General features: G+C 43.6%; 1 protein-coding gene across 2 annotated transcripts in view; it reads right to left on the bottom strand.

The window, feature by feature from the left end:
- PAX2 (paired box 2) overlaps positions 1-23,276 on the bottom strand; it is a 211,185-nt gene that overhangs the window by 126,510 nt on the left and 61,399 nt on the right. For both annotated transcript variants that reach the window (XM_063133210.1, XM_063133209.1), the window contains 2 exons: positions 20,066-20,151; positions 7,893-8,012 (listed from right to left, as the gene is read on the bottom strand). In XM_063133210.1, the coding sequence (XP_062989280.1) occupies positions 7,893-8,012; positions 20,066-20,151 (206 nt within the window). The remainder of the gene's footprint in view (positions 1-7,892; positions 8,013-20,065; positions 20,152-23,276) is intronic.

The following is a 23,276-nucleotide window of genomic DNA, read 5'->3' as shown; positions in this document are numbered from 1 at the left end:
TGGCTTTTCAGAGGCATGAGCAGAAGTGACCCCCACCAAAATGGGTGGCAAACCGGATGACTCCAACTGTGTGGGAGTTGATGTTACTGCACTCAATTCAGCTGCAAGAAGGGCAGGGGTGACTAAAGGCCCTGAGGCAGATGGTTCTGTAGCCAACCCAATCTCAGGAGGATGCTTTCAGGGATCTATAGCAACTAACTTGGCAGGGCCTAGGTTTCTCTCTCATATAGGCAGAGGTATATAAATGTATAAAGTAGGTAGATTAGGACTGAGTGAAAATGCCTTCCCCACAAAAAAAATAAAAATAAAAAAAATTCTGCTCCATTCTCAGGTGGCAATTGGGGATTCCGCCCCCCCAAAGGATGAACGTCCAAAACTGCAGCTGCAACTCTTTCCCCTCTGTTTGACCTTTCAAAACAGCTGTGCCAGTGGTGGCAGCCATTCCCCCGCCCCCGAATGCCCTGGAATGAAACTACATCTGGGCAGCTGGCAAAAGGGTTGTATGTGTGTACCTAAGCATAAAATACAAATAAAGAAATATTTTAAAGAGATCAACAAAAGACCAGGGCAATAGAACAAGCAGGAGCCAATCAAGAGCAAAAGTCAGTGGCCTCAACAAAATTACCAGCTACGGGGAAACCAAGCAAAACTGATTGGCTGTCATAATAAAGCAGCCTTTGCCAAATGTCAGAAGATGAATATGGAAGGAGGAGCTACACAAGTTTTCTGAAGTGCACAGTCTGGGTGCTGCAACCAAGAAGGCCCTGTCCTGCATTCCCATGGCATCTACCCATCTGGTGGTGATGGGATGGAGAGCAAGGCTTCTCCTGAAGATTTCAGTGGTTGATAGGATGATATGGAATCAGGCGGGCCTTTTAAAGGTGATAACCAGCACTTTTGAATTTGGCTCAAAACAAACAATCACAAAAACAGGAGCCAATGGAAATGAAATAATAATGAAGTAACATGCTCCGAAACATGGGCCTTTATCAACACTCAGACTGCAGCATTCTGCCTTAGTTACACTTTCCAAAGTCTTTTCAAATGCAGCCCCAGTTCAGTGTGTTACAGCAATCTAATCCGTATGTAACCAAGGCATGTGTGGCAATGGCAACCTCTGCCTTCTTCAGGGAGGGATGCTGTCATCCCACCAGCCTAAGCTGTGCATAGGACATGATACCCGTTCACCACCTGACCATCAAGGAGCAAGACTAGGTACGAGCTGTACAAGACATTCTTCCAAGGCATTACAGCCACATCCAAAATAAGCTCTGCATCTAATCCCAGATCAGCCGAAGGCACCTCCGTTGTCTCTGGATTAAGTTTTAGCTTATAAACCAACGCCAAGTTCACTACTGCCCTCAGACATTTCCACTGCCTCTTTGATGACCAGGAAAGATAAAGTTCAATGTCATCTGCATACTGATGGCACTGCACCCCGTATCTCTGGACAATCTTCCCTAGTGATTTCATGTAGAGGTTAAGCAGCATGGGGGGGGGGGGGCAAGGGGATTGGGCCCAGAGAAGGGTGTGTGGCTATTTGGGGTGCCCTGGAGGGCCTGAGGTTCCCCATCCTTGGATTAAAATTTTAATCCTTGGATTAAAATTTCTTCTAACCCCAGGGGAAGCAAAATCTCTGCTTCCTCAGGAACACTTGGAGAGTACACGACTTTCCCATTTACAGAGATGACAGGTACCCATGAGGACTTAGGATCAATCACCAATTATTTTACTTGTCAAACCAGTAAAACCATTTTCTGGCAGATATCCCATACTGAGATGTGAAGGCTCACATTGGACGCATGTGTGAAAGAGAGTGAGAAAGCTGTAATCTATAGAGTGAAGAGATCTGAAGTCACAGATTATGGTTCCAAACAGGAGACACAGGAGCCCAGTTAAGACGTAGAGAGATGTCTCTAAGCCTTCTCTCTAAGTCTTCAGCCTTCTCTCCAACTCTGGCTTCATCTTCAGAACTGATGGTGGAGCTTTCTCTTCTTTGGCGGTTTGGTGGTTTCCTGGCTTTAGGCCAGTTCCCTCCCACAATATGTTGTAATTCCAAGCCCTCCCACTGAGATGAGAGACAATAAAGAGGTCTGCCATGTAATCCACAAAGCTTCATTCGGCAAATAAACATCTCTTCACACCTGAAGGAAGGGAGGATGCCAGGAGTTTTCCTCTAAGTTTAATTAGGCTAATTAGGCTAGGCAGTTTCCCTTTCAACTAAAAGGGAGGGTTTCCCCTGCGCAGTCCAAGAGCCACTTTAGCTCAGGGAGGGTCTTTCTAGAGAAGTCTTTGGCAAGTGACTAGCCTGGTAGATTGCCTCTCGTCTGCTCGAAACTCTGCCTGCTTGACCCTGCGGTGGACTCTGGGAGCTGTCAACTCCAAAGTCCCCTCCCCCTCTGACAGTGGCTGAGTCCCCAGGGATGGATGGGCTCTGAATTGTTGGCATTCTCCTGGGAAGATTCCCCCTCGACTCCTGAACAGTCTTGGAGGACCTCGTCCCCCGCTTCCTGTCTTGGCTGCTAAATTCCTAGTCCTCCTCCTCCTCCTGAGTCTGATGGACCTACTGAAACCTCTTCTCCCCACATTGGGGAGAACAGGCGTGATCCTGACACAACCCATTCTAAAAGGTTGAAATGCCTCTCCCAAGGGTTAGTTACTGGCAGTAAGCACTTTAAGTGAAAATATGCTGGTATTTTTGAAACTTTGAGCTCATCCCTTTTGCCTTTGGCCATGCAAGCGCTGGAATGAGGCCAGATGGAATTTGGCCCTCGGTCTGGAAAAGGTTCCCCACCCGTGATTTAATTCTTTCCCAATCGAGCTGCTTGACTTAATCAAAGGAGAACTTTTCAAATATTTTTTCCTTTGCTTTCGTTCAATTATATTTGGCCCAGGGGATCAGGGGCCAATCTACACCAAGCAGGATATATCACTTTTAAAATGGTATGAAAACGGTATATGTAATGTGTCCTGAACCTGAACAGTTGTCATAACCCTTATAAACTGTTATAAGCAGTAGTGTAGATCCTGCCCAGGAAAGGAGGAAAAGTCAGCCCGCTTTTGTCTTGATTATAAAAGTGAGAAATCATGCCATTTTAGCATCACATCTCTCTAAGTCTTAACTGGGCTCCTGTGTCTCCTGTTTGGAACCATAATCTGTGACTTCAGATCTCTTCACTCTATTTTTCCTCTCCAGTTTTTCCTCTGCTCACAGTTACACAGACACACCCAGACCGGCCGGCCGGCCGTCACTCTATGTCTCATTCCTAATACTGCACCTAAATTCCATCTGTTATGGAAACTTAGGGTGACCCTATGAAAGGGAGGACAGGGCTCCTGTATCTTTAACAGTTGTATTGAAAAGGGAATTTCAGCAGGTGTCATTTGTATGTATGGGGAACCTGGTGATATTCTGTCTTCATCACAACAGTTAAAGCTGCAGGAGCCCTGCTCTCTTTTGTATCTGATCATTCTAGCTCCTGCAGCTTTAACTGTTGTGATGAAGAGGGAATTTCACCAGGTTCTCCATATATACAAATGACACCTGCTGAAATTCCCTTTTCTATGCAACTGTTAAAGATACAGGAGCCCTGTCCCCCTTTTGACAGGGTCACCCTATGGAAACTAAGGCATTCTCTTCCTCATAGAGAATGAATAGTAATAAATTTCTACTATTTAGAAGTAGGCCCTATCAGTTCACTGTGGTTTATAACCAAGTAAGTGGGTAGAAAATAGCAGTGCCTTATGCTTACCTTACTCCCACTTACCTGGGAGTAAGCCCCATTAAACTCAATAGGATTTAGGGCCAGCCATATCATGCCTTTGTCTGAGGAAAAGGTCCTTCCTCAGAGAGAGGCATTATGGTCAAGGTGGCCCCAGAAAGTGCCTGCATCATTCCCGCTTTGCTGCTGCAGCAGCAAAGCTATTTTAAATTTATTTTAAAGTTCAAAGTTTAAAATTTGTGTGTCCGTTGCAGCAAAGTGGCAGTGGCACAGGTGCTGTCTAGGGCTACATCACCCAACATGCCTTGCTCTGAGGAAGGACCCTTCTTTCTAGTGCAGCACTGAGGGGCAAGATGGTTACAGAAAGCCTGAGGTCGCCCACACTAATGGAACCTCAAAACAATCTCAAAAGGCACGCCGAGGGGAGGTGGCCCACCTGCCTTCCTGCCTCAGACAGGACTATGTCTTGTTGTCAGCCCTTACAGGACTTACTTCTGAGTGGACAGGACTCTTCACTGTTAGTACTACTACTGAAAATAACAATAATGTATTAATTTATGTCATGCTTTTGCATGTTCACAGTCCTTTAAGCACATTATCACAGTTATCCTTACAACTATGTAAGGCAGATCAGTATTATTAGCCCTTTATTGCAGAAGGGGGACGGGGACTGAGGGGTGTTGAGGCCTTCCCGCTCACTGCTTACATTCTTAGCCATGATACCAGTTCCTAAGATGACAGTCCTGTCACCATCAATTGTTTTGCCCGCTGCCACATCCATTTTCTTCTCAATTACTATATCTGAAGTTTTATCAGGATGGATTCACACCTCAAAATCATGTCTATGCCACGTTTTTTCACTATGCTTAAAATACCAAATTCTATCCATAGCATTAATGCCCATGATTGCATGGGTCAATGTATGTCAGCAAGTGCTGATCACAGGCCAGTAGGAAACCAATGGAAATGATATGTCATTCCCAGTGATATGTTTCTGGTGCCTGACACCATGCATTGGCATGGGCGGAGCAGCATTTGAATGAAGAGCATGGGCAAAAGTAACCCTTGCATAGTGAAAAACAAACAAAAACATAGCTTAGTTATGGCAATGCACAAAAAAGGCATCTTTCAATGAATGGAAATTGTCTTTTTAGTCCTTGGTAAAATCACATAAACATCTTACCCCTATTTATAAAACTACCACTTTCAAAAAGGCTTCTGATTGAAAATATTTAATCCAGTGCATTATTTCCGAAGGGAAATCCCCACCCCCACCCCAGCCACACAATTTGCCCACTTATGCCCTCCTTAGGTTCCATCTATAAGACTATGAGCACAAAAGGTTTGCATCCTCAAGAACACAATGCTTATTGACCACTATCCTTTTCACAGCTGCACCCCTTTTCATATGTTCCCACAGAATGGGAACAAATAGAGTGACAGAGGAGCATTGGGGGTGGAGTAGAACAGGACCTCTTCAGGGGATGTGCCCCAAGAGTCCTTCTCAATATCACAGTCCTTTCATCAGAACACAAAAAGAGCCATGCTGGATCAGACCAAGGGTCCATCTTGTTCACACAGTGGCCAACCTGTTGTTGTTCAGGGACCCACAAGCTGGACATGGGTGCAACAGCACCCTCCCACTGATGTTCGCCCATAACTGGTGTATTAAGGCTTACTGCCTCTGATACTGGAGGTAGCATAGAGCCATTGATAGCCTCCTGCAGGAATTTGTCTAACGCCCTTTTAAAAACGTCTAAATTGGTGCCATCACTATGTCTTGTGGTAGCAAATTCCATAGTTTGACTATGCACTGTGTGAAGAAGCCACTTCCTTTTATCTGTCCTGAATCTCCCACCAATCAGCTTTATGGAATACCCCCAGGTTCTAATATTATGAGAGAGGGAGAAAAATCTCTCCCCATCCACATACTCCACACTACATAATTTTGTACATTTCTATCATGTCTCCCATTACTCACCTTTTTTCCAAGCTAAATAATCCCATCTGTTGTAATCTTCCCTCATTGCGGAGTTCTTACAGCCCCTTGATAATTTTAATTGCCGTTTTCTGCACTTTTTCCAGTTCTACAATATCTTTTTTAGGTGCTCAAAGATGTTGGCGTTTGCCACACTAAAATCCTTTAGTGCTGATAAGGCATTGTCCTTTCACAATCACTTGGAGGCAGAGTTAAAACATGGCATTTTATTATCATTGTATTCTCACCATCTGCAATACATGTATCAATGGGCAGGATCCTAAAGTAAGTTTACTCAGAAGTAAAAGTATTTCCTATTTAGCTCAGTGGGACTTTGTCTCTCAAACTGTGCTTAGGACTGCAATCTTGAAATGTTTTCGCATTTCATTTAAAGTATTTTCTGCTTTTCAACTCTTGGCCTTTTAATTAGCTGCTTCCTGTTGATTCTGGGCAGAGCATTTCTGAATTGGCCCTTTAATTAGTTATTTGCTGTTGTCTGCCAGTGAGCCATTTAGTGCTCAATCCTATGCATACTTAGACAGAAAAAAAGTCCTACAACTCCCAGCATGCAAATTGGGACTTGTAAAACCTTTTTGTGTGTGTGTCTAAACATGCAGAGGACTGAAACCTTCATTTCTCATTTCATCTTTGCATTCAAAGTGTTTGCTCAACCACTTGTTGTTTCTTACTACCACTGCTACTTCTACACGATACAGATCCTCCATAATAATTGAGCATTGTTAATTCCAGGGGGTGGGGGGAAATATATATATAGAAGCAACCTTTGACAGCCAATCCTTTACATTTTTTCCCCACAACTGGTAAGAATACCAAGGCAACTTTCTGTTTGTCATATTAATATCATGGTCTGAAAATGACTTTAGATATGACAAAGTTGTGAAAGCAAGAAACAGGAAATACAAATATCTTATGTAGAGATTTATGAGAAATAAATTTCCATTCATTTTTTTATCAGGATTTACCCATTTCACACCATCTGGACCGAACACAGACTTGGACACAATCTGTGGCTGAAGTCCATACATTTCCAATCTTGCAAGGTTATTTGTGGACCAAAAACAATGTGTTTGAGAGCATGCATACATTTGAAAAATGTGGATAAAAAAATGAGTGTTTTTGAAAAATGCGCCCAAATACGCTTTCATCAATGGGAGAAGAATGCAGACATTTCACAGATGCTCACAACTGAGGTGCATATTTGGAAAAATATGTATGTAAATATGCACTGGTTTTCATGTGTGGAGGGAAAACAAAACCTGCAATCTGATATGGAATCAAGTAGGAACAAGTTTCAAGATGGAATTGGGAGAACTTTGGTGAGCTCTAGTTTTGCTGTATACCTCATCTCTTTGTTCCCATCTATATACATTTGGAAAGACCTGTGTGGAAAGACCTGCACCCTCAAAGGCAGGAATTTCATTCCATCCTATCAAAAATCTAAAGTCACCTGATAAGCCACTTTTGTGGGGGAGGGAATATGCTTAGCCTTACAGGGCCATATTTTCAAGATTACATGGATCGGTTACATTTTAATATAATACTGCCATTTTGTACATTCAATCAGTGAACTAAATAGTGTTAAAAGTATGGATATTTTTCCATTTCCCACTTTTTGAATGCATGTTTATTTGCAGGGTGCAAATAAGCAATCACTGTCTTTATTTTATTTTTAATTCTCAGAACAGCAATCCTACTCTTCTCTGATTTATCCCCTTAGAAAGCAGAATTTGTTTCTTGTCTCAATTACAATGACTTTGGCTAAGAGAACATGCACACACACACACACGTGGATCTTTCCAGAATCACCGTAATGCTGGGTTTGATTGCAGTGCTAGGATGAGTCACCTTGCTGCCAGTTCAATGCTCAAACTGCAAGCTGGGAGGGAAGCTTGTGCTTCTCAGCACTGAATGGAAGATAGAACTTGTTCCAGGAATGGATGCGGCTGTTTTGTCTCCTGGATGTCTGGATAATGTACCCTGTTATGAAAGACTTTCCAGATTTCCCTAATCTAAAGTTAATCTAACATGCAAAAACACCTGCAAGTCCTGCTCCAAAACGTGAGTGTGGGGAGTGACAGAGAGAGGCACAGAGGATGGGAATGAGTGGGACAGAGCAAAGGGGAGGAGAAAAGGAAAAGCACACGGGAGGAAGAGCCCCTCCCTCCCCCTACCTTCATCACGTTTCCTCTTCTCACCATTCGACCGAGGAATCCCCAGAATCCCGTTAATGGAGTAGGAGCCCACTGGATCATTGGAGGCACTGGAGACGGGAGGGGATGCTGTACTGGGAACTGGACAAAATGAAAAGGGAGAAAGGCCCATGAGGAAGGAAGCAGCCAGCAGGTAGAAAGCTACCCCTCCCCCCAGCCTCTTGAGAGATGGCCCTACACAACCAAAGAACTGCTGGCCAGTTCCAGCTAAGGCCAGTGCCCCAAAATGCCTTTCTAAGATCATCACAGTTTGTCAATCCTTCTCAAAAAAGAGTATGGCCAGATCTACACCAAGCAGGATAGAGCACTATGAAAGCAGTATGAAAGTGGTATATAAAAGGCAGGAGCCACACAACTGCTTTATAGTAGTATTGAAGTGCCCTGACAACTGTTGGGGCCCATTAACACACACCATATACCGCTCTCATACCACTTTCATAGTGTAATATCCCGCTTGGTGTAGATTAGACCTATGTGTCACACACTCTATCTCAGTATGTTCAGGGCTGACTAGAATTCTCTATTACAAATCTCCAGATTCTGTGACTGAAAGTCCCGGTCCTACAGACCCAGATTTGCATAAATTTCGTTTTGGCTGCCTTTTTGGTTTTAAGATTGTGTTCTGCATCATGTATGTGTATATGAGTGAAAGCGACCAAGTAAAAGAATGAACACTTTGAGCTGATCAGGAGAGAGGGTTAGGATTTTGCTTCATGAGTAGGCAGCAAATTTTACAATGGATAAATGTATGGGGGTAACTCATAAAACAGAAGACACAACAGAAGACTGTGATTTAAAATTGGTGCTTGAATTACAGGAGATTTGACAGGGAGATGGGGGAGGCAGACCCTTAATTTTTGTGATAGCCTCCATGGTACTTTTTTCCTACAGGCTATCTGCTCATTAAAACTGAGAGGTGGGGAGTCAGACATGGGGTGTGTGGAGATTTTATTAAACCTTTCCCCACATAGTTAGAGCACCATTTACAAGTCATGGGTTTTATCTTCCCAACTGTCCCCCCCCCCAGCTCAGATTCCAGAGTGTTGAGAGGTGTGGGTGGGGGCCATTTAAAAACAACATAGGGGGCATTTTCAGGTGAGAATTGTCAGGCGAGGCCTGTAAACATGCAAGTGTCCTTCTCCTGCCCAGCAGTTCTCCCCTCTAAGTGCCCCCAACCCCACATTTGACCCCGTGGTTTCCTCATGACATGTGGTCCATTTGCATTGACAGTATTGAAAAATAACCAAAGTACAGTGAGTGCTCAAGTCACAGGAGGGGTCTGAGCCCAGACACTTTTAAGCCCAGACACTATTTAAGGGAGATAGAGGCTCGTGTATATTTAAAGCTATCCACAAACATTGCCTTTTCTTTTAATCACCTATTTAGAAGGCATATTTTTAGCATTTGGACATTATCAGAACATGCAAATGGTGGATATGAAGGGTGGCTTTAAAAACAAAAAACAAAATAAGATGGCTTATTTATGGCAATGCACATAAGAATACACCCTTCAATTAATGGAATTGTACCTTTACATTTTATGAATGTTTAGTTGTTATTGGACAATCACATTAACAACTTATTCTTGTTGAAACTAGCACTTCGGAAAAGGATTTTGCCCTCCCTATGAGCTATCTACAGAGCTGACAGCAGAGAAAGTTTGTATCCTCAGAAACCCAATTGTTGTGGACTGCATCAGGGTATCTGGAACTACTAGGGCAGACAGGTGAGGGAGAATAACTTGGTGGTACAGAGAGAAGGCCGGACCGACTGAAGGAAGAAAGCGATGCAGCACAACAGTAAAGAGACAGGGCAGGAGGAACACAGAGAGTGAGAAACATGGTTTAGTTAAACAGAGAACTTTATGTTACATAATTCCTGCCTGATTTTTTAGTGGTTACACACACACAACTTGAAAAATGGTAGCAGCTGTTTAGAAGTAGAACCCAGCTGAAGCACTGCCATGGAGAAAATAAAAGCATCAAGGGGGTTTACATCATGCACCTGGTTTCCCCCCCCCCCCCAGCACAAGCTTTCACTGTAACTAATCTACCCCAGATGTGGAAGCTCTGGACAGAAGAGTTGAATTGTATCTGGATCTCTTGGCCTGGGCACTAGCTGTACACTGCAGGAGTTATTCAACATGCTGGATAAATACTGAATACCCAAACAAAATGAAATGGTGGAACATGAGGCAGCAGAGCCCTGTAGAGGGACTGGGTGCTTACGTCGCTGTCCAGCATGTATCAGCATCCTGGTTATTGTAGGGGAACCCTTCAGGACTGTTGTATATTTGTATTAATCCTAAACTTTTGAAAATTGCACTAAATTGCAGCCATTATCCACAATCAGCTATTGAATATGTGGTATATTACCCATCCCAAGCAAAGGTTTTCTCTGTGTTTAATGTAAACATGGATTCTGGCACATAGAACTGGACACAGAGCCAAGCAATTTGCAAGTCCTTTTAGGAGTCCTTTTTATTGTTGGCTATGTATGCTAATGGGCATCAGCCTTATCTCCGAAATGTTCCAGTGCGCACATAATCAGAGGCTAGAGAATATTTCAGACTTGGGAAACATTGCAGATAACATTCTAGTTGTGGAAGTCAGAAATAATGAAAGAGTAGCAACAAGAGATCATAACAAAAAGTTGAGTTTTTATTTGTAGTGGAGAAAGAACTATTAGGGAAGAATGGTAATTTTTGTTCACTTCACAAATTAACAGAACATGCCCCATTCACAACCCTGAACATGAATGGGAGAGCATTTTTCAGGGAAAGTTTGCACATTCAAAAACTTGTGATCATGTTTTGAACATGCTTTAAAAAGAAAAAGCTTACAGAAATGTGCACGTTTACCCTTCCAAACAAAAAGAAAACAGGTCACAAATGAAAATAGGAGTGAGGCAAACCGAGCTTCAATGTGGAGCTCACACCATCTCAGTGAGCTTTAGCATCCCTGGTTCTCCTATCCCTGAAAATATTAAGCTAAACTGAGATACAGTCAGGCTATGGCTACAGAACGGGGTTTTTATATTGGCTACAGCAGAGGGTCTGAAAGTGGATCCTGGAAAAGTGGAAGAAATGCAGGAGATGCCAAAACTTGTGGATGTGAAGGCAGTCCAAAGGTTCTTGGGAATGGCAAACTGTATGGCAAAGTTTCACAAAGGACTTGTGGATCAATGTGAGCCACTCCAACAGCTGACACACGAGGAGGTAGAGTGGGAATGGTCCAGAAGTCATCAGAAGACATTAGAGAAAATGAAGGACAGATTGGCCAAAGCCCTGTTATTATTATTATTTTATTATTATTTATTTATATAGCACCATCAATGTACATGGTACTGTACTGAAGTATTACAATCCAGGTCAATGGCTAGTGTTACAATGGGATGCATCTGAGACAGGATTAGAGGCTGCTCTGCTACAGAAACAGCAGCCACTTGCATTTGTCAACAAAGCTCTATCAGAAACTAAAAGGGGAGATTGTAAAATAATTGTTTGACCACATAGTGCATCTCTGTCTGAATCATAAGCCACTGAAAGTCATTATGCAGAAATCACTACTTAAAGGCTACAGTGCATGTTGATGCAACTATAGATCTTACAAATCCTGTCAGACTAATTTGATCTCATTTTTTGATAGGATAACCTCCCTTGTGGACTGTGGGAATGCTGTGGATGTCATATATCTTGACTTCAGCAAAGCATTTGACAAAGTACCACATGACATTCTGATTAACAAACTAGCTAAAAGTGGGCTAGATGGAACAACTATTAGGTGGATTCACAGCTGGCTACAGAATCGGACTCAAAGAGTACTTATCAATGGAACCTTCTCAAACTGGGGAGAGGCAACGAGTGGGGTGCCGCAGGGCTCAGTCCTGGGCCCAGTGCTCTTCAACATTTTTATTAATGATTTGGATGAGGAGGTGCAGGGAATGCTGATCAAATTTGCAGATGACACAAAATTGGGTGGGATAGCTAATACCCTGGAAGACAGAAACAAACTTCAAAGTGATCTTGATAGGCTGGAGTGCTGGGCTGAAAACAACAGAATGAAATTGGGATAAATGCCAAGTTCTACATTTAGGGAATAGAAACCAAATGCACAGTTACAAGATGGGGGACACTTGGCTCAGCAATACTACAAACGAGAAAGATCTTGGAATTGTTGTAGATCACAAGCTGAATATGAGCCACAGTGCGATATGGCTGCAAGAAAGGCAAATGCTATTTTGGGCTGCATTAATAGAAGTATAGCTTCCAAATCACGTGAGGTACTGGTTCCTCTCTATTCGGCCCTGGTTAGGCCTCATCTAGAGTATTGTGTCCAGTTCTGGGCTCCACAATTCAAGAAGGACGCAAACAAGCTGGAGCGTGTTCAGAAGAGGGCAACCAGGATGATCAGAGGTCTGGAAACAAAGCCCTATGAAGAGAGACTGAAAGAACTAGGCATGTTTAGCCTGGAGAAGAGAAGATTGAGGGGAGACATGATAGCACTCTTCAAATACTTAAAAGGTTGTCACACAGAGGAGGGACAGGATCTCTTCTCGATCCTCCCAGAGTGCAGGACACGGAATAACAGGCTCAAGTTAAAGGAAGCCAGATTCCGGCTGGACATCAGGAAAAACTTCCTAACTGTTAGAGCAGTGCGACGGTGGAATCAGCTACCTAGGGAGGTTGTGGGCTCTCCCACACTAGAGGCCTTCAAGAGGCAGCTGGACAACCATCTGTCAGGGATGCTTTAGGGTGGATTCCTGCATTGAGCAGGGGGTTGGACTCGATGGCCTTGTAGGCCCCTTCCAACTCTGCTATTCTATGATTCTATGATTCTATGATCAAGTACCACCCAGGCAACGATCTCCTCCTGGCAGACGTTTTAAGCAGAGCTTACCTTGATTGGTAGGTAAAGGGGGCTCACTGGTAGGCTCTACTGAGTATTCTTCTCCAATGAATCTCCTTGCTTACATGAAGGCACAGCTCAGGACAAGAGTCTACAGATGGTCAAACATATTATCCTTGAGGGTTGGCCTGAAGTAAAGCATGAGCTATCAGGAGAGGCTGCATGATGCTTTTCAATTAGAAAGGAGCTCAGCTCACAAGATGGGATTTTCCTTAGCGGTAACAGAGCTATAGTTTCTGTAGCATTGCTCTTAAACATAATGAAAGAGGTACACTCTTCACACTTGGGAATTGAGAGTTGCCTCCAGAGAGTGAGAGAATCTGCATACTGGCCTGGCACGAATGTTCCATGTATGCTCTCAAATGAACATGTGAGATCTCTGAATCGCATAGAGTAAGATAACAAGAGGAGACTCACATAACATCCTGAGCTGACCCTGGGGAAAAATGGGGGCAGATTTGCTCACATAGCTAGAGATGGACTATCTCATAATAGTAGATTACTATTCTAACTTTGGGGAGAGATCTAACTTCTCTGCCCACCCCATCCCTTTTCAACACAAATCTGTTGATCTGTTGTATATACTTTTGCTTTTGTCACAGCACTATTCGAACAGTGTTTCCTTTCCTGCTTTCCCACTGCATAACCTCTCAGTGGCAGAATAGCGCAATTGCACAAAGGAAAAACAAATCTTTTGCTTTTATAAATGCTGCATTTTCTCTGCTCTAAAAAACTGGCTGAAAGTGCTTTTTAAAACAGAACCGAAACGGAAGGGTCACAACATCATCTAAAGAACTCATAAAGTAAGTAGGGAATGATGAGCCCACAATAAACTCATGTAGAAAAGCTCTAAGATTTGTCTGATAATTGAAGAGTTATTTGATTGAACTGACACAATTTATCAAATAAGCTTTTTTTTAAGGTTGTAGCCATAATATAAAGATTGGTTTGAACTGATCACTTTCTGCTCTACTTGCGTATGATTTTTATTGGCAGAAAATAAATGGGGGCTGCCTTTGAAGGCAGTTTGGAAGCTGTGGCTTGTGCAAAATGCTGCAGCCAGATTGATAACTGGGACTAGAATGTTAGAGCATATAAGACCCACTCTGGCCCACTTGCATTGGCTGCCTATATGTTTCCGAGTCCAATTCAAGGTGCTGGTTTTAACCTACAAAGCCTTACATGGCTTGGGACCACAATACCTGACGGAACACCTTTCCCGACATGAACCTACCCGAACATTACGTTCAACATCTAAGGTCCTCCTCTGGGTGCCTACTCCGAGGGAAGCTTGGAGGGTGGCAACAAGACAGAGGGCCTTCTCTGTGGTGGCCCTCCAACTGTGGAACAATCTCCCTGATGAGGCCCGCCTGGCACCGACATTGTCATCTTTCCGGCGCCAGGTCAAGACTTTTCTCTTCTCCCAGGCATTTAGCAATATGTAATGACCGTGAGTCTGGTTTTTTGGCTCATCGTTTTTAAAGTTGTTATAGTGGTTTTAAATGTATGGGTATTTTGCTTGTTTTTGTGGTTTTTAATCTTTATATATTACTTTTAAGTGTTTTTATCTTATGTGAACCACCCAGAGAGCTTCGGCTATGGGGTGGTATACAAATGCAAATAATAATAATTAATAATAATAATAATAATAATATTCCTCTCCAAAAGGCAAACTTTCTGGCTACAAACTGGGAGAAATGCAGTTTCCTCACAATGGAAGCACTAGTTAGGAAAGAGTTAGACTTTCCCCAAACTCATGTGAGGAACATTTATTTCATGGAAAAAACAACAATATAAAAGGCCAAGGAGGAGGCGGGAAACTATAGTTCTGAGGCCTTGGAGAAGATGTATTTCTTTTATTTTGCTGTTTTTCTTTCTGCAATAAAATTTCCATTCAAGCACAATGTGTCAGCTACTGTGTGATGCAGTGCTTTTTAAATGTGCACCCATACATAAAATGTGCAGTTCGGGGGGGGGGGGGGGAGTGCAATTCCAAAAGAACATTTTGTGCAGTTCAAAAATCCAAGTCATGCGTAAGTAGTATTATTAAGTTACTGATGACAATGTGAAAAGCAAAGTGAGTAGTTCAGGCTCCTCTAGAACCCCAGACCATTTCAAGCATTTGGGGATCAAGCATACCATTTCTCCTACTGCTGCCAAAGGCACTACCTGCAGACTCCAGTGCTACTTTCCACAGAAAATTCACTTAAGTTTCCAAAATGAAGGAAATCATTCTAGAACATGAGAAGCCCTTTCTTAACAAATCATGTGATGTTGCCAATGTTATGACATGGGCTGGAGATTCCCCATCCGTGCTCTAAGAATCAAAGTAAGTGTGTGCACACAAGGAAAATGCATGGGGGTGTTACAGTGGCATGCACTATGCACACACACATTATTATAATCACATAATATTGCGCTGTTCCAAATATTCCTTTGAAAAACCCTCTTTATATTGTTAGTTAATGGAAGTCTGGGAAAGGAAGAGAAAGAAAGAAAGAATGAACAAACATTTTGGGCCTCTGTTTGATGTTATGATAAAGTCACATCATAGCATTGTTTTGACCTAAGGAGAAATGTTGATCCTACAGCAGCATTAATGTTACTGATATCTAATAGATTCAGTTCCCCAACTCTGGGGGAAAGTAGTAGTTGTTATTGTTGTTGTTGTTGTTGTTATTATTATTATTATTATTATTATTATTATTATTATTATTATTATTATTATATTTATTTGTATCCTGCCTTTTGCCCAATACTGGGCAAGACGGTATTATAAAGTTTAAAACATACATTTTAAAACATAGGAAAAGAAATGTAAAAAAAAAAAAGTTTAAAATACGCAACAAAATTATAAGTTAGACTTTTGACAAGTTAGACTTTTGAGAGGGCCCAAACTTTTGGGGGACATTTGATATTTTGCAAGACAGTTACGGGCACTCTCACAAAATCACTGCCATGGGACAGCTGCCCCCCCCTGCCACCCCCCCACTGTTTACCATTCACATAATGATTGACTTGTTACAAAACACTCATTTTCTAGAAGGCAAACTGATGAAGCTAAAAGAAAATTAACTTGCCCAGGAATCTAAATACAAGTCAGAGGTGGGGTCTGAATCTCAAAATAAAAGCACTCTTTTAAACCCACAATTTTCTACTCCATTTCACAGAAGGAAACTCATCCCAGAGAGCAGGACATGGAATAATAGGCTCTAGTGACAGGAAGACAGATTCCGGCTAGACATCAAGAAAAAATTCCTGACTGTTAGAGCAGTACGACAATAGAACCCATGACCTAGGGAGGTAGTGGGTTCTCCCTCACTGGAGGCCTTCAAGAGGCAGCTAGACAGCCATCTGTTAGGGTGGATTCCTGCATTGAGCAGGGGGTGGACTCAATGGCCTTATAGGCCCCTTCCAACTCTACTGTTCTATGATTCTATCAGGTTCAGAGACAAGTAACTTTGCCCAGAAACTGAGTACAAACCTGAAGTAGGGTCTAACCCCCAAATGCCAAATCATATATTTGTACCCATAAATCACAATAAAATACCTATTTTGCAAAAGGTAATCTGGTGATACTCAGTGAAGCACACATACCAGGCAACATACACACACCCTCACCATTCTTCCTTGCACCCTGGAATGTTCTCTACCACCCCACCACCCCAGCTTACCCTTTTTTTTCTTTTTCTGGGCATCTGAATATACTCCCAAATGAAGCACTGGGCTTCCATCACCTACCATTTTCATCGTGTAAGAATGCCTCTGGAATCCACATGGGCCCAGAGGCATTAATGGAAATAAAGACAGCATTGGAGGCTTCACTTTGCAGCATGCCAGCCTCCCATTTATTAGGAAGGGCAGTGAATCTGGTGGGCGCCAATGGAGTTGTCTGCAGGCACCATATTGGAAACCCCAGTTATAGATCAGTTAGCCTGATTAATCAACTAAAGTTTTAATCACAGAATATAAATTGCCCTTTGATTAACTAGTGAGGCTGAAAAAAATGAATTAGGTTCTCCTCCTAATGCAAATATGATTTTAAAACACACACACACACACGGCTTTCCCACTAATAATAAAATTGAAATAATTTGCTGCTAGAAAATGCTATTACCCTAACACAACAGACAGATGGCAAAGCTGATAGGTGAACCTCAGAGGAAGCAGCCACTCTATCCATGGAAGTGTTGGACAGCCATGACTCAGAAAGCTCTAGCAGTCCAGAGGTAAGACAGTGCCCCTGTATATGAGTAAAGGGCCTACGTGCCAATGAGTCTTGAGCATGAAGGTGGAGGTAGAATAGGAAATAGGTGCAACTTGGGAGAGCCACCCATAAGAAGCAGAAGAAGGGAGAGCTCAAGGACCTTGGAAGCATTTGTGGCTGGGTGGGAAAGGGTTAGGGAAGGAAGGCAAACTGGTGAGGCTAAAAGAAATGTAACTTTGCCTAAGTAGAAGTAGGGTCTAAGCTTACACACAGACAAGACACCAATCTATACCACACAGTCACACTTAGCTCACCCCCACAAAAAAACACCCTCTTCCAGGTAAAACGTACACACAGATCACACACGTAAAACCCAGGCAAAACACACACCACATCACCCTCCTCTCCAAACCTACTTACAAATCCAGGCACGACACCAAGACAAGTAAACAAAAGAAACAAGCCATCCTTCCCACCCCACCTCTGGCAAAGCACACGCACAGCACAGGCAACCCCGCCCGACTCCTTGTCAAGCCATCCAGCTTCTTCGAACAGCACACTTCCAAATGAGCCCTGGGCTGCAGCCACCTGCCATTTTTATTCTCTAAGGATACCTCTGGGCCTATGTCAGGTCAAGAGTCATTCTTGAGATTAAAGATGGTGTTGGAGCCATCCCTTCACTTTGCAACATGACAGCTTCCCAGTTAAACAATTTATTTGAAAAAAACAAGAGGGGCAGGGAGTCAGGCAAGTTCCAAGGGAGGTGTTTCAAGACCACACATCTAGGGAAAAGAGACCATGCTACTGGCACTGGATCGAAGGCATTATAGTGGCAAGGGGTATTGCCTAGAATGGCCTGGGGCAGTATAATCAAAGTAAATTGAACTGAGTCTCTACTTGGTATGTTTTACAAATGGATGTCCAGTGAAGCTATTCAAGATGATGATGATAAATTTATTTATTTGTTACCCGCCTCTCCCTCTGGATCAAGGCGGGGTACAACACAACACACATATTCTGCAAATGCATGGTTTTCCCATGTGGGTTGCTGATTTGGTCTCTTGCTTGTTTAGTACAAGGATGCCATCTTTAAGGTCCAGGTTTTCCCAGACGTTTGCCTAAAAATTCCATATGGGGAAGCAGCTGGGGAGAGGGAAGAGTTGTAATAGAAATGCAGCTGGCAGGGAAAGGGTTAAGCACCTTCTCTCTCTCTCTCTCTCTCTCTCTCTCTCTCTCTCCCTCCCTCCCTCCCTCCCTCCCCTCGCTCCCATCTCCTGCTTCTCCAGTATAACTCTTCCTCTCTTGATATAATCTTTATTTGCATAGAAATTAAAGACAGGCCTGTATACACAGACATGGTGGCATTTTTCAGCTTGAAGACCGTGCACAAAAATGTGGGAAATATTTTGCTCTTTAGCATCCTCTCCAAAGTGCAGACTGCTTCTTTCCTGCATTGTAGTCAAGTTGCATCCCAGTTTACGGTGTTTTGAAAGTGAGTAGGGTGGAGGGGAGGCTTTCCTGTCCATGAATATGGGGAATGTGGAGAGAGGGACAAATTACGGGGGATTATGCACACAATTATAGATCAGTTTGCTGAGTAGTGACTAACTCTTCTAAAACAGAAGATGTGTTTGCGACACTGAAACTCCCCAAGCAATGGAATAGAAAGCAGTCACACAAACACGAAAAGCATTTTGTAATCTGCCCAGAGAACCTTTTGTTAATGGGAATATTAAAGACAGATGAGTGAATGAATGTTGGATGAGCAAATGCGAGCTGCCACTCTGTGCACTAAACCCAAGCCTGGCTAGCTGGCAAGCTTGGCGCCTCTTCGCCTTGAACATTCAGTCATGAGAGCTTCTTTGAGTGATATCAGACGGGGTGGGGGGTGGGGAATCGCGTTTCCCTACCATCGCTTTGGCTTCCTGCTGCTGCCCCACAATAGCAACCAGTAGCTTCCTCTTCCTTCACACGGTGGCCCATTCACTGGGCATTTTTATCACGCTGCTTTTCCTGCACACAGCAGGAAATGGCGGAAAGTTTTGCTTCCCCCCAAAAAATTATAATTTGGATTTACTGGGTCTTATTTTGTTGTGGAAAAAAGACCAGGAGGGAATCTACACTGCATACTGAAGGCGCACGCAAGCGCCTTCAGTGCGCCCCCAAAACGATTGTGTAGATCCTGCCTGAAGAGACGCAGGAAGAGGCGGAGGAGGAGGCGGCTGGGGAATCCGCCCACGTCCTTGCTGCCGCCGCCGCCGCCCACCTCCTGCTGCCCCCGGCCAAAGCCCCCCGAAGTGCAGCGAGGAGACCCGGGCCGGGCCGCCTCCCTCCCTCCCTCCACCTAGCAGCAGCAGCAGCAGCTCCGCCGTGCTGTGCCGCGCCAAGCAGCCCCTTCTCTGCCGCAGCGGCGGCGGCTCTGCTTACCTTACTTACCAGCAGGAGGCTGGCGGGGAGGTGGGCGGCGGTGGCGGCAAGGACGCGGCTGGATTCCCCAGCTGCCTCCTCCTCCGCCTCTTCCTGCGTCTCTTCAGGCAGGATCTACACAATCATTTTGGGGGTGCACTGAAGGCGCTTGCGTGCGCCTTCAGTAGGCTGTGTAGAATCCCTCCAGAAGGAGTGGGAGATGCGCAAGAGCCTCTGATTCCATTGTTAGAACAGTGCGACAATGGAACCAGTTACCTAGGGAGGTTGTGGGCTCTCCCACACTAGAGGCCTTCAAGAGGCAGCTGGACAAGCATCTGTCAGGGATGCTTTAGGGTGGATTCCTGCATTGAGCAGGGGGTTAGACTTGATGGCCTTGTAGGCCCCTTCCAACTCTGCTATTCTATGATTCTATGAAAAGGACCCGCAAAAAACTGTGAGTGACCAGTAATGAGTGTGCAATAAAATGGTCATCTGATGACGCTCTTTATCTCACCTAAACTTTCCCCTTTGTTTCACTATGTGCTGGAACTGTGGATGAAATCACTCAGTTTCTGCCTCTTCTCCTCCCTCCTGACTCCCTAATTTCCTCTTACCTATAGTATGTCCAGGTGCAGTCACTCCTGTCCCACTCCCATCTGGTGTTGGGTGGAAAGGCTGCTGCACTTTGGTTCTGATGATCCTGCAGCAGGAACAACAACAACAGCAAGAAAATGCATTAGTCTGCACCTATATGATGAAGATTACAAGCAGGAACTCAAGCGTTTATGAATGGACTGATTTATGCAAATTGGGCATACAACATGTTCTACAATAGTAGTGGGTTTGAGAAGGAAGACAGAGAAGTCTTCTCACATAGGTGCTCCATCCCCAAGCCCACCTCGAGCATCACTGCTCCAATCAACTTTGGAGCTCCACAGGCTGCATTAAAGTAAACACACACACACACACTGTTGGAGATATTTCTTGTATCGCCTTTTTCACACTTAGTTTGGCCCTAAATGAGGGTCTAGTTACCAGAGCACTGCATATGAGTTGAAACCCCAAAAGCTCAGCAATTGCTCACAAATATCCTCATGGAAGCCGAGGGACAGCTAATGACAGCCCCAAAGGAAGTCTCTTGTGACGTACAGCAGCACAGGTCAAGATTCTGGTAGCAAGTTGCTTGTAGGAGTGCTCTTATTTCTACTTTGTCAACCTAGTAATTTTAGGGCTGAGGACTTGATTTTCACGTCAATTTATATTCTGTCATCTGATCTTTCTTGCCCCCAGTGACACATCCTGCATTGCTGATACCTTGGCTACTTAGGACCCCATCATTCTGACTTGGGGCAGATCCTCACATGTAAATGTCCCATATCTCATCGTTCCATGACTTGCAGCTGAGTGTATGGATGGTTGAAAAACACTGTAAGTAACGTTATGTGAGGAAGGTTCTACCTGTCGTATTTGATCCATGATGGCTGTTTTAAACATTTAAGCAATCACTTCATGTGGCCAAGAAGACTGATGAAGCTGTATGTGCAAAAGCACCCTCTGCCTCCATGCATCCCTTTTTTGAACTTGTCAGTGATTCAACTCCTCTATTTTCTGACAGCTTTCTGTTTGAATTTTCCAACTCTCTATACCGGGGATGGAGAGCACAAGGCCTACAGGCCACATGCAGCCTCTAATGGCAGTTTTTGCAGCCCCTTGCTCCTGCTGCTTAATTTCCCACTGTGCTGGCAACAAAAAAAAACCCTGTGATTGTGCAAGGAAACAAGGCACATGGGTGGGACCTTCAGGGACCGAACTCCGATGTCCCACTCCATTGGAATGTGTTATCGTCCCCCAGACCAAAATGCTGAGGGTGACCTCAAGATGGAAAACAAAGTCAGGGAGGGCTCCAAACAAGGAAGTGTTGTAATAAAGGGTGACTTCAATTATCCTCACATTGACTGGATAAATGCATATTCGAATCATGACAAAGAGGTTAAATTTCTTGATGTCCTAAATGACTGTGCCCTGGAACAATTGGACATGGAACCTACCAGAGTGGAGGCGACCCTGGACTTAATCCTGAGTGGTGTTGCCCAGGACCTAATATGAGATGTACATATTGTTGAACCAGTCGGTAACAGTGACCACAGTGCTATCTGATTCAATATATATTTAAGTGGGAAACTGCCCAGGAAGTCCAACGCAGTTACATTTGACTTCCACAGAGGAAACTTCTCTAAAATGAGGGAACTGGTGAAAAGAGAGTTGAATCAAGAGGGTGAAATCTGTGGAAAATTCATGGAGTTTGCTCAAAAGCACAATAATAGAAGCTCACCTAAAATGTATTCCACAGGTTAGGTAAGGTAGCACCAAGTCCAAGAGGTCACCAGCATGGTTAACAAGCTGTGTCAAGGAAGCTATTGTAGCAAAGAAGGCTTCCTTCGGAAAATGGAAGTCTTGCCCAAGTGAGGAAAATAAAAGGGAGCACAAGATGACACAAAGGAGATGCAAGCAAACAATAAGAGATGCAAAAAAGCATTTTGAAGAGCTAATAATATCAACAACTTTATCCAACAATAAAGATTTCTTTAAATATATCAGGATCAGAAAACCAGCTAGGGAAGCAGTTGGACCGTTGGATGACAATGGAGTTAAGGGAGTACTTAAGGAGGACGGAGATTGCAGAGAAGCTGAATGAATTCTTTCCCTCGGTGTTCACTGCAGAAGATACAGGACAGATGCCTGTGCCTGAACTCATGTTTTCAGGAAGGGAGAGAACTGAGGCAAATAGTGGTGACAAAAGATGAAGTTCTCAACCTTATTGACAAATCAAAAGCAAATAAATCACCAGGTCCAGATGGTATCCGTCCTAGAGTTCTCAAAAAACTCAAATATGAAATTACAACTTTTCTAACAAAAATATGCAATATGTCCCTAAGCTCAGCCTCTGTACCAGAGGACTGGAAGATGGCCAATGTAACACCAATTTTTAAAAAGGGATCCAGGGGGGATCCACGAAATTACAGGCCAGTTAGTTTTACATCTGTTCCAGGTAAACTGGTTGAAAGCATTATTAAAGACAAAATTAGTAAGTATATCGAAGGGCAGGTCCTGCTGAAGAAGAATCAACATGGCTCCCACTAAGGTAAGTCTTGTCTCACTAATCTTCTAGAATTCTTTGAGAGTGTCAACAAACATGTAGACAGGTGATCCGGTGGACATTATTTACTTGGACTTCCCAAAGGCTTTTGATAAAGTGCCTCACCAAAAACTCCTGAACAAACTTAGCAGTCATGGAATAAGAGGAGAGGTCCTCTTATAGATCAGTAACTGATTAGAGAACAGAAAGCAGAGAGTAGGAATAAATGGTCAAATCTCCTGATGGAGGGAAGTAAATAGTGGGGTCCCACAGGGATCGGTATTGGGACCAATTCTTTTCAACTTGTTCATTAATGATCAGGAATTAGGAGTGAGCACTGAAGTGGCAGCAAATTATTTAAGGTTGTTAAAACAAAAAGGGATTATGAGGAGTTCCAAAGGGATGTCTCCAAGCTGGGAGAGAGGGCATCCAAATGGCAGATGCGGTTCAATGTAAGCAAGTGTGAGGTGATGCACGTTGGGGCAAAAAACCCTAATAGGATCTGAGCTGGCAGTAACTGAACAAGAAAGAGATCTTGGGGTGGTGGTGGACAGCTCAATTAAACTGTCCACCCAGTGTGCGGCCGCTGTAAAGAAGGCAAACTCCATGTTAGGCATTATTAGAAAAGGAATTGAGAATAAAACTGCCAGTATAACTGCCCTTATACAAATCTATGGTGTGACCACACT

Source organism: Elgaria multicarinata, chromosome 8 (assembly GCF_023053635.1).
Source record: "Elgaria multicarinata webbii isolate HBS135686 ecotype San Diego chromosome 8, rElgMul1.1.pri, whole genome shotgun sequence".
NCBI lineage: Eukaryota > Metazoa > Chordata > Lepidosauria > Squamata > Anguidae > Elgaria > Elgaria multicarinata.
This window is presented reverse-complemented; position numbering and strand designations above follow the sequence as displayed.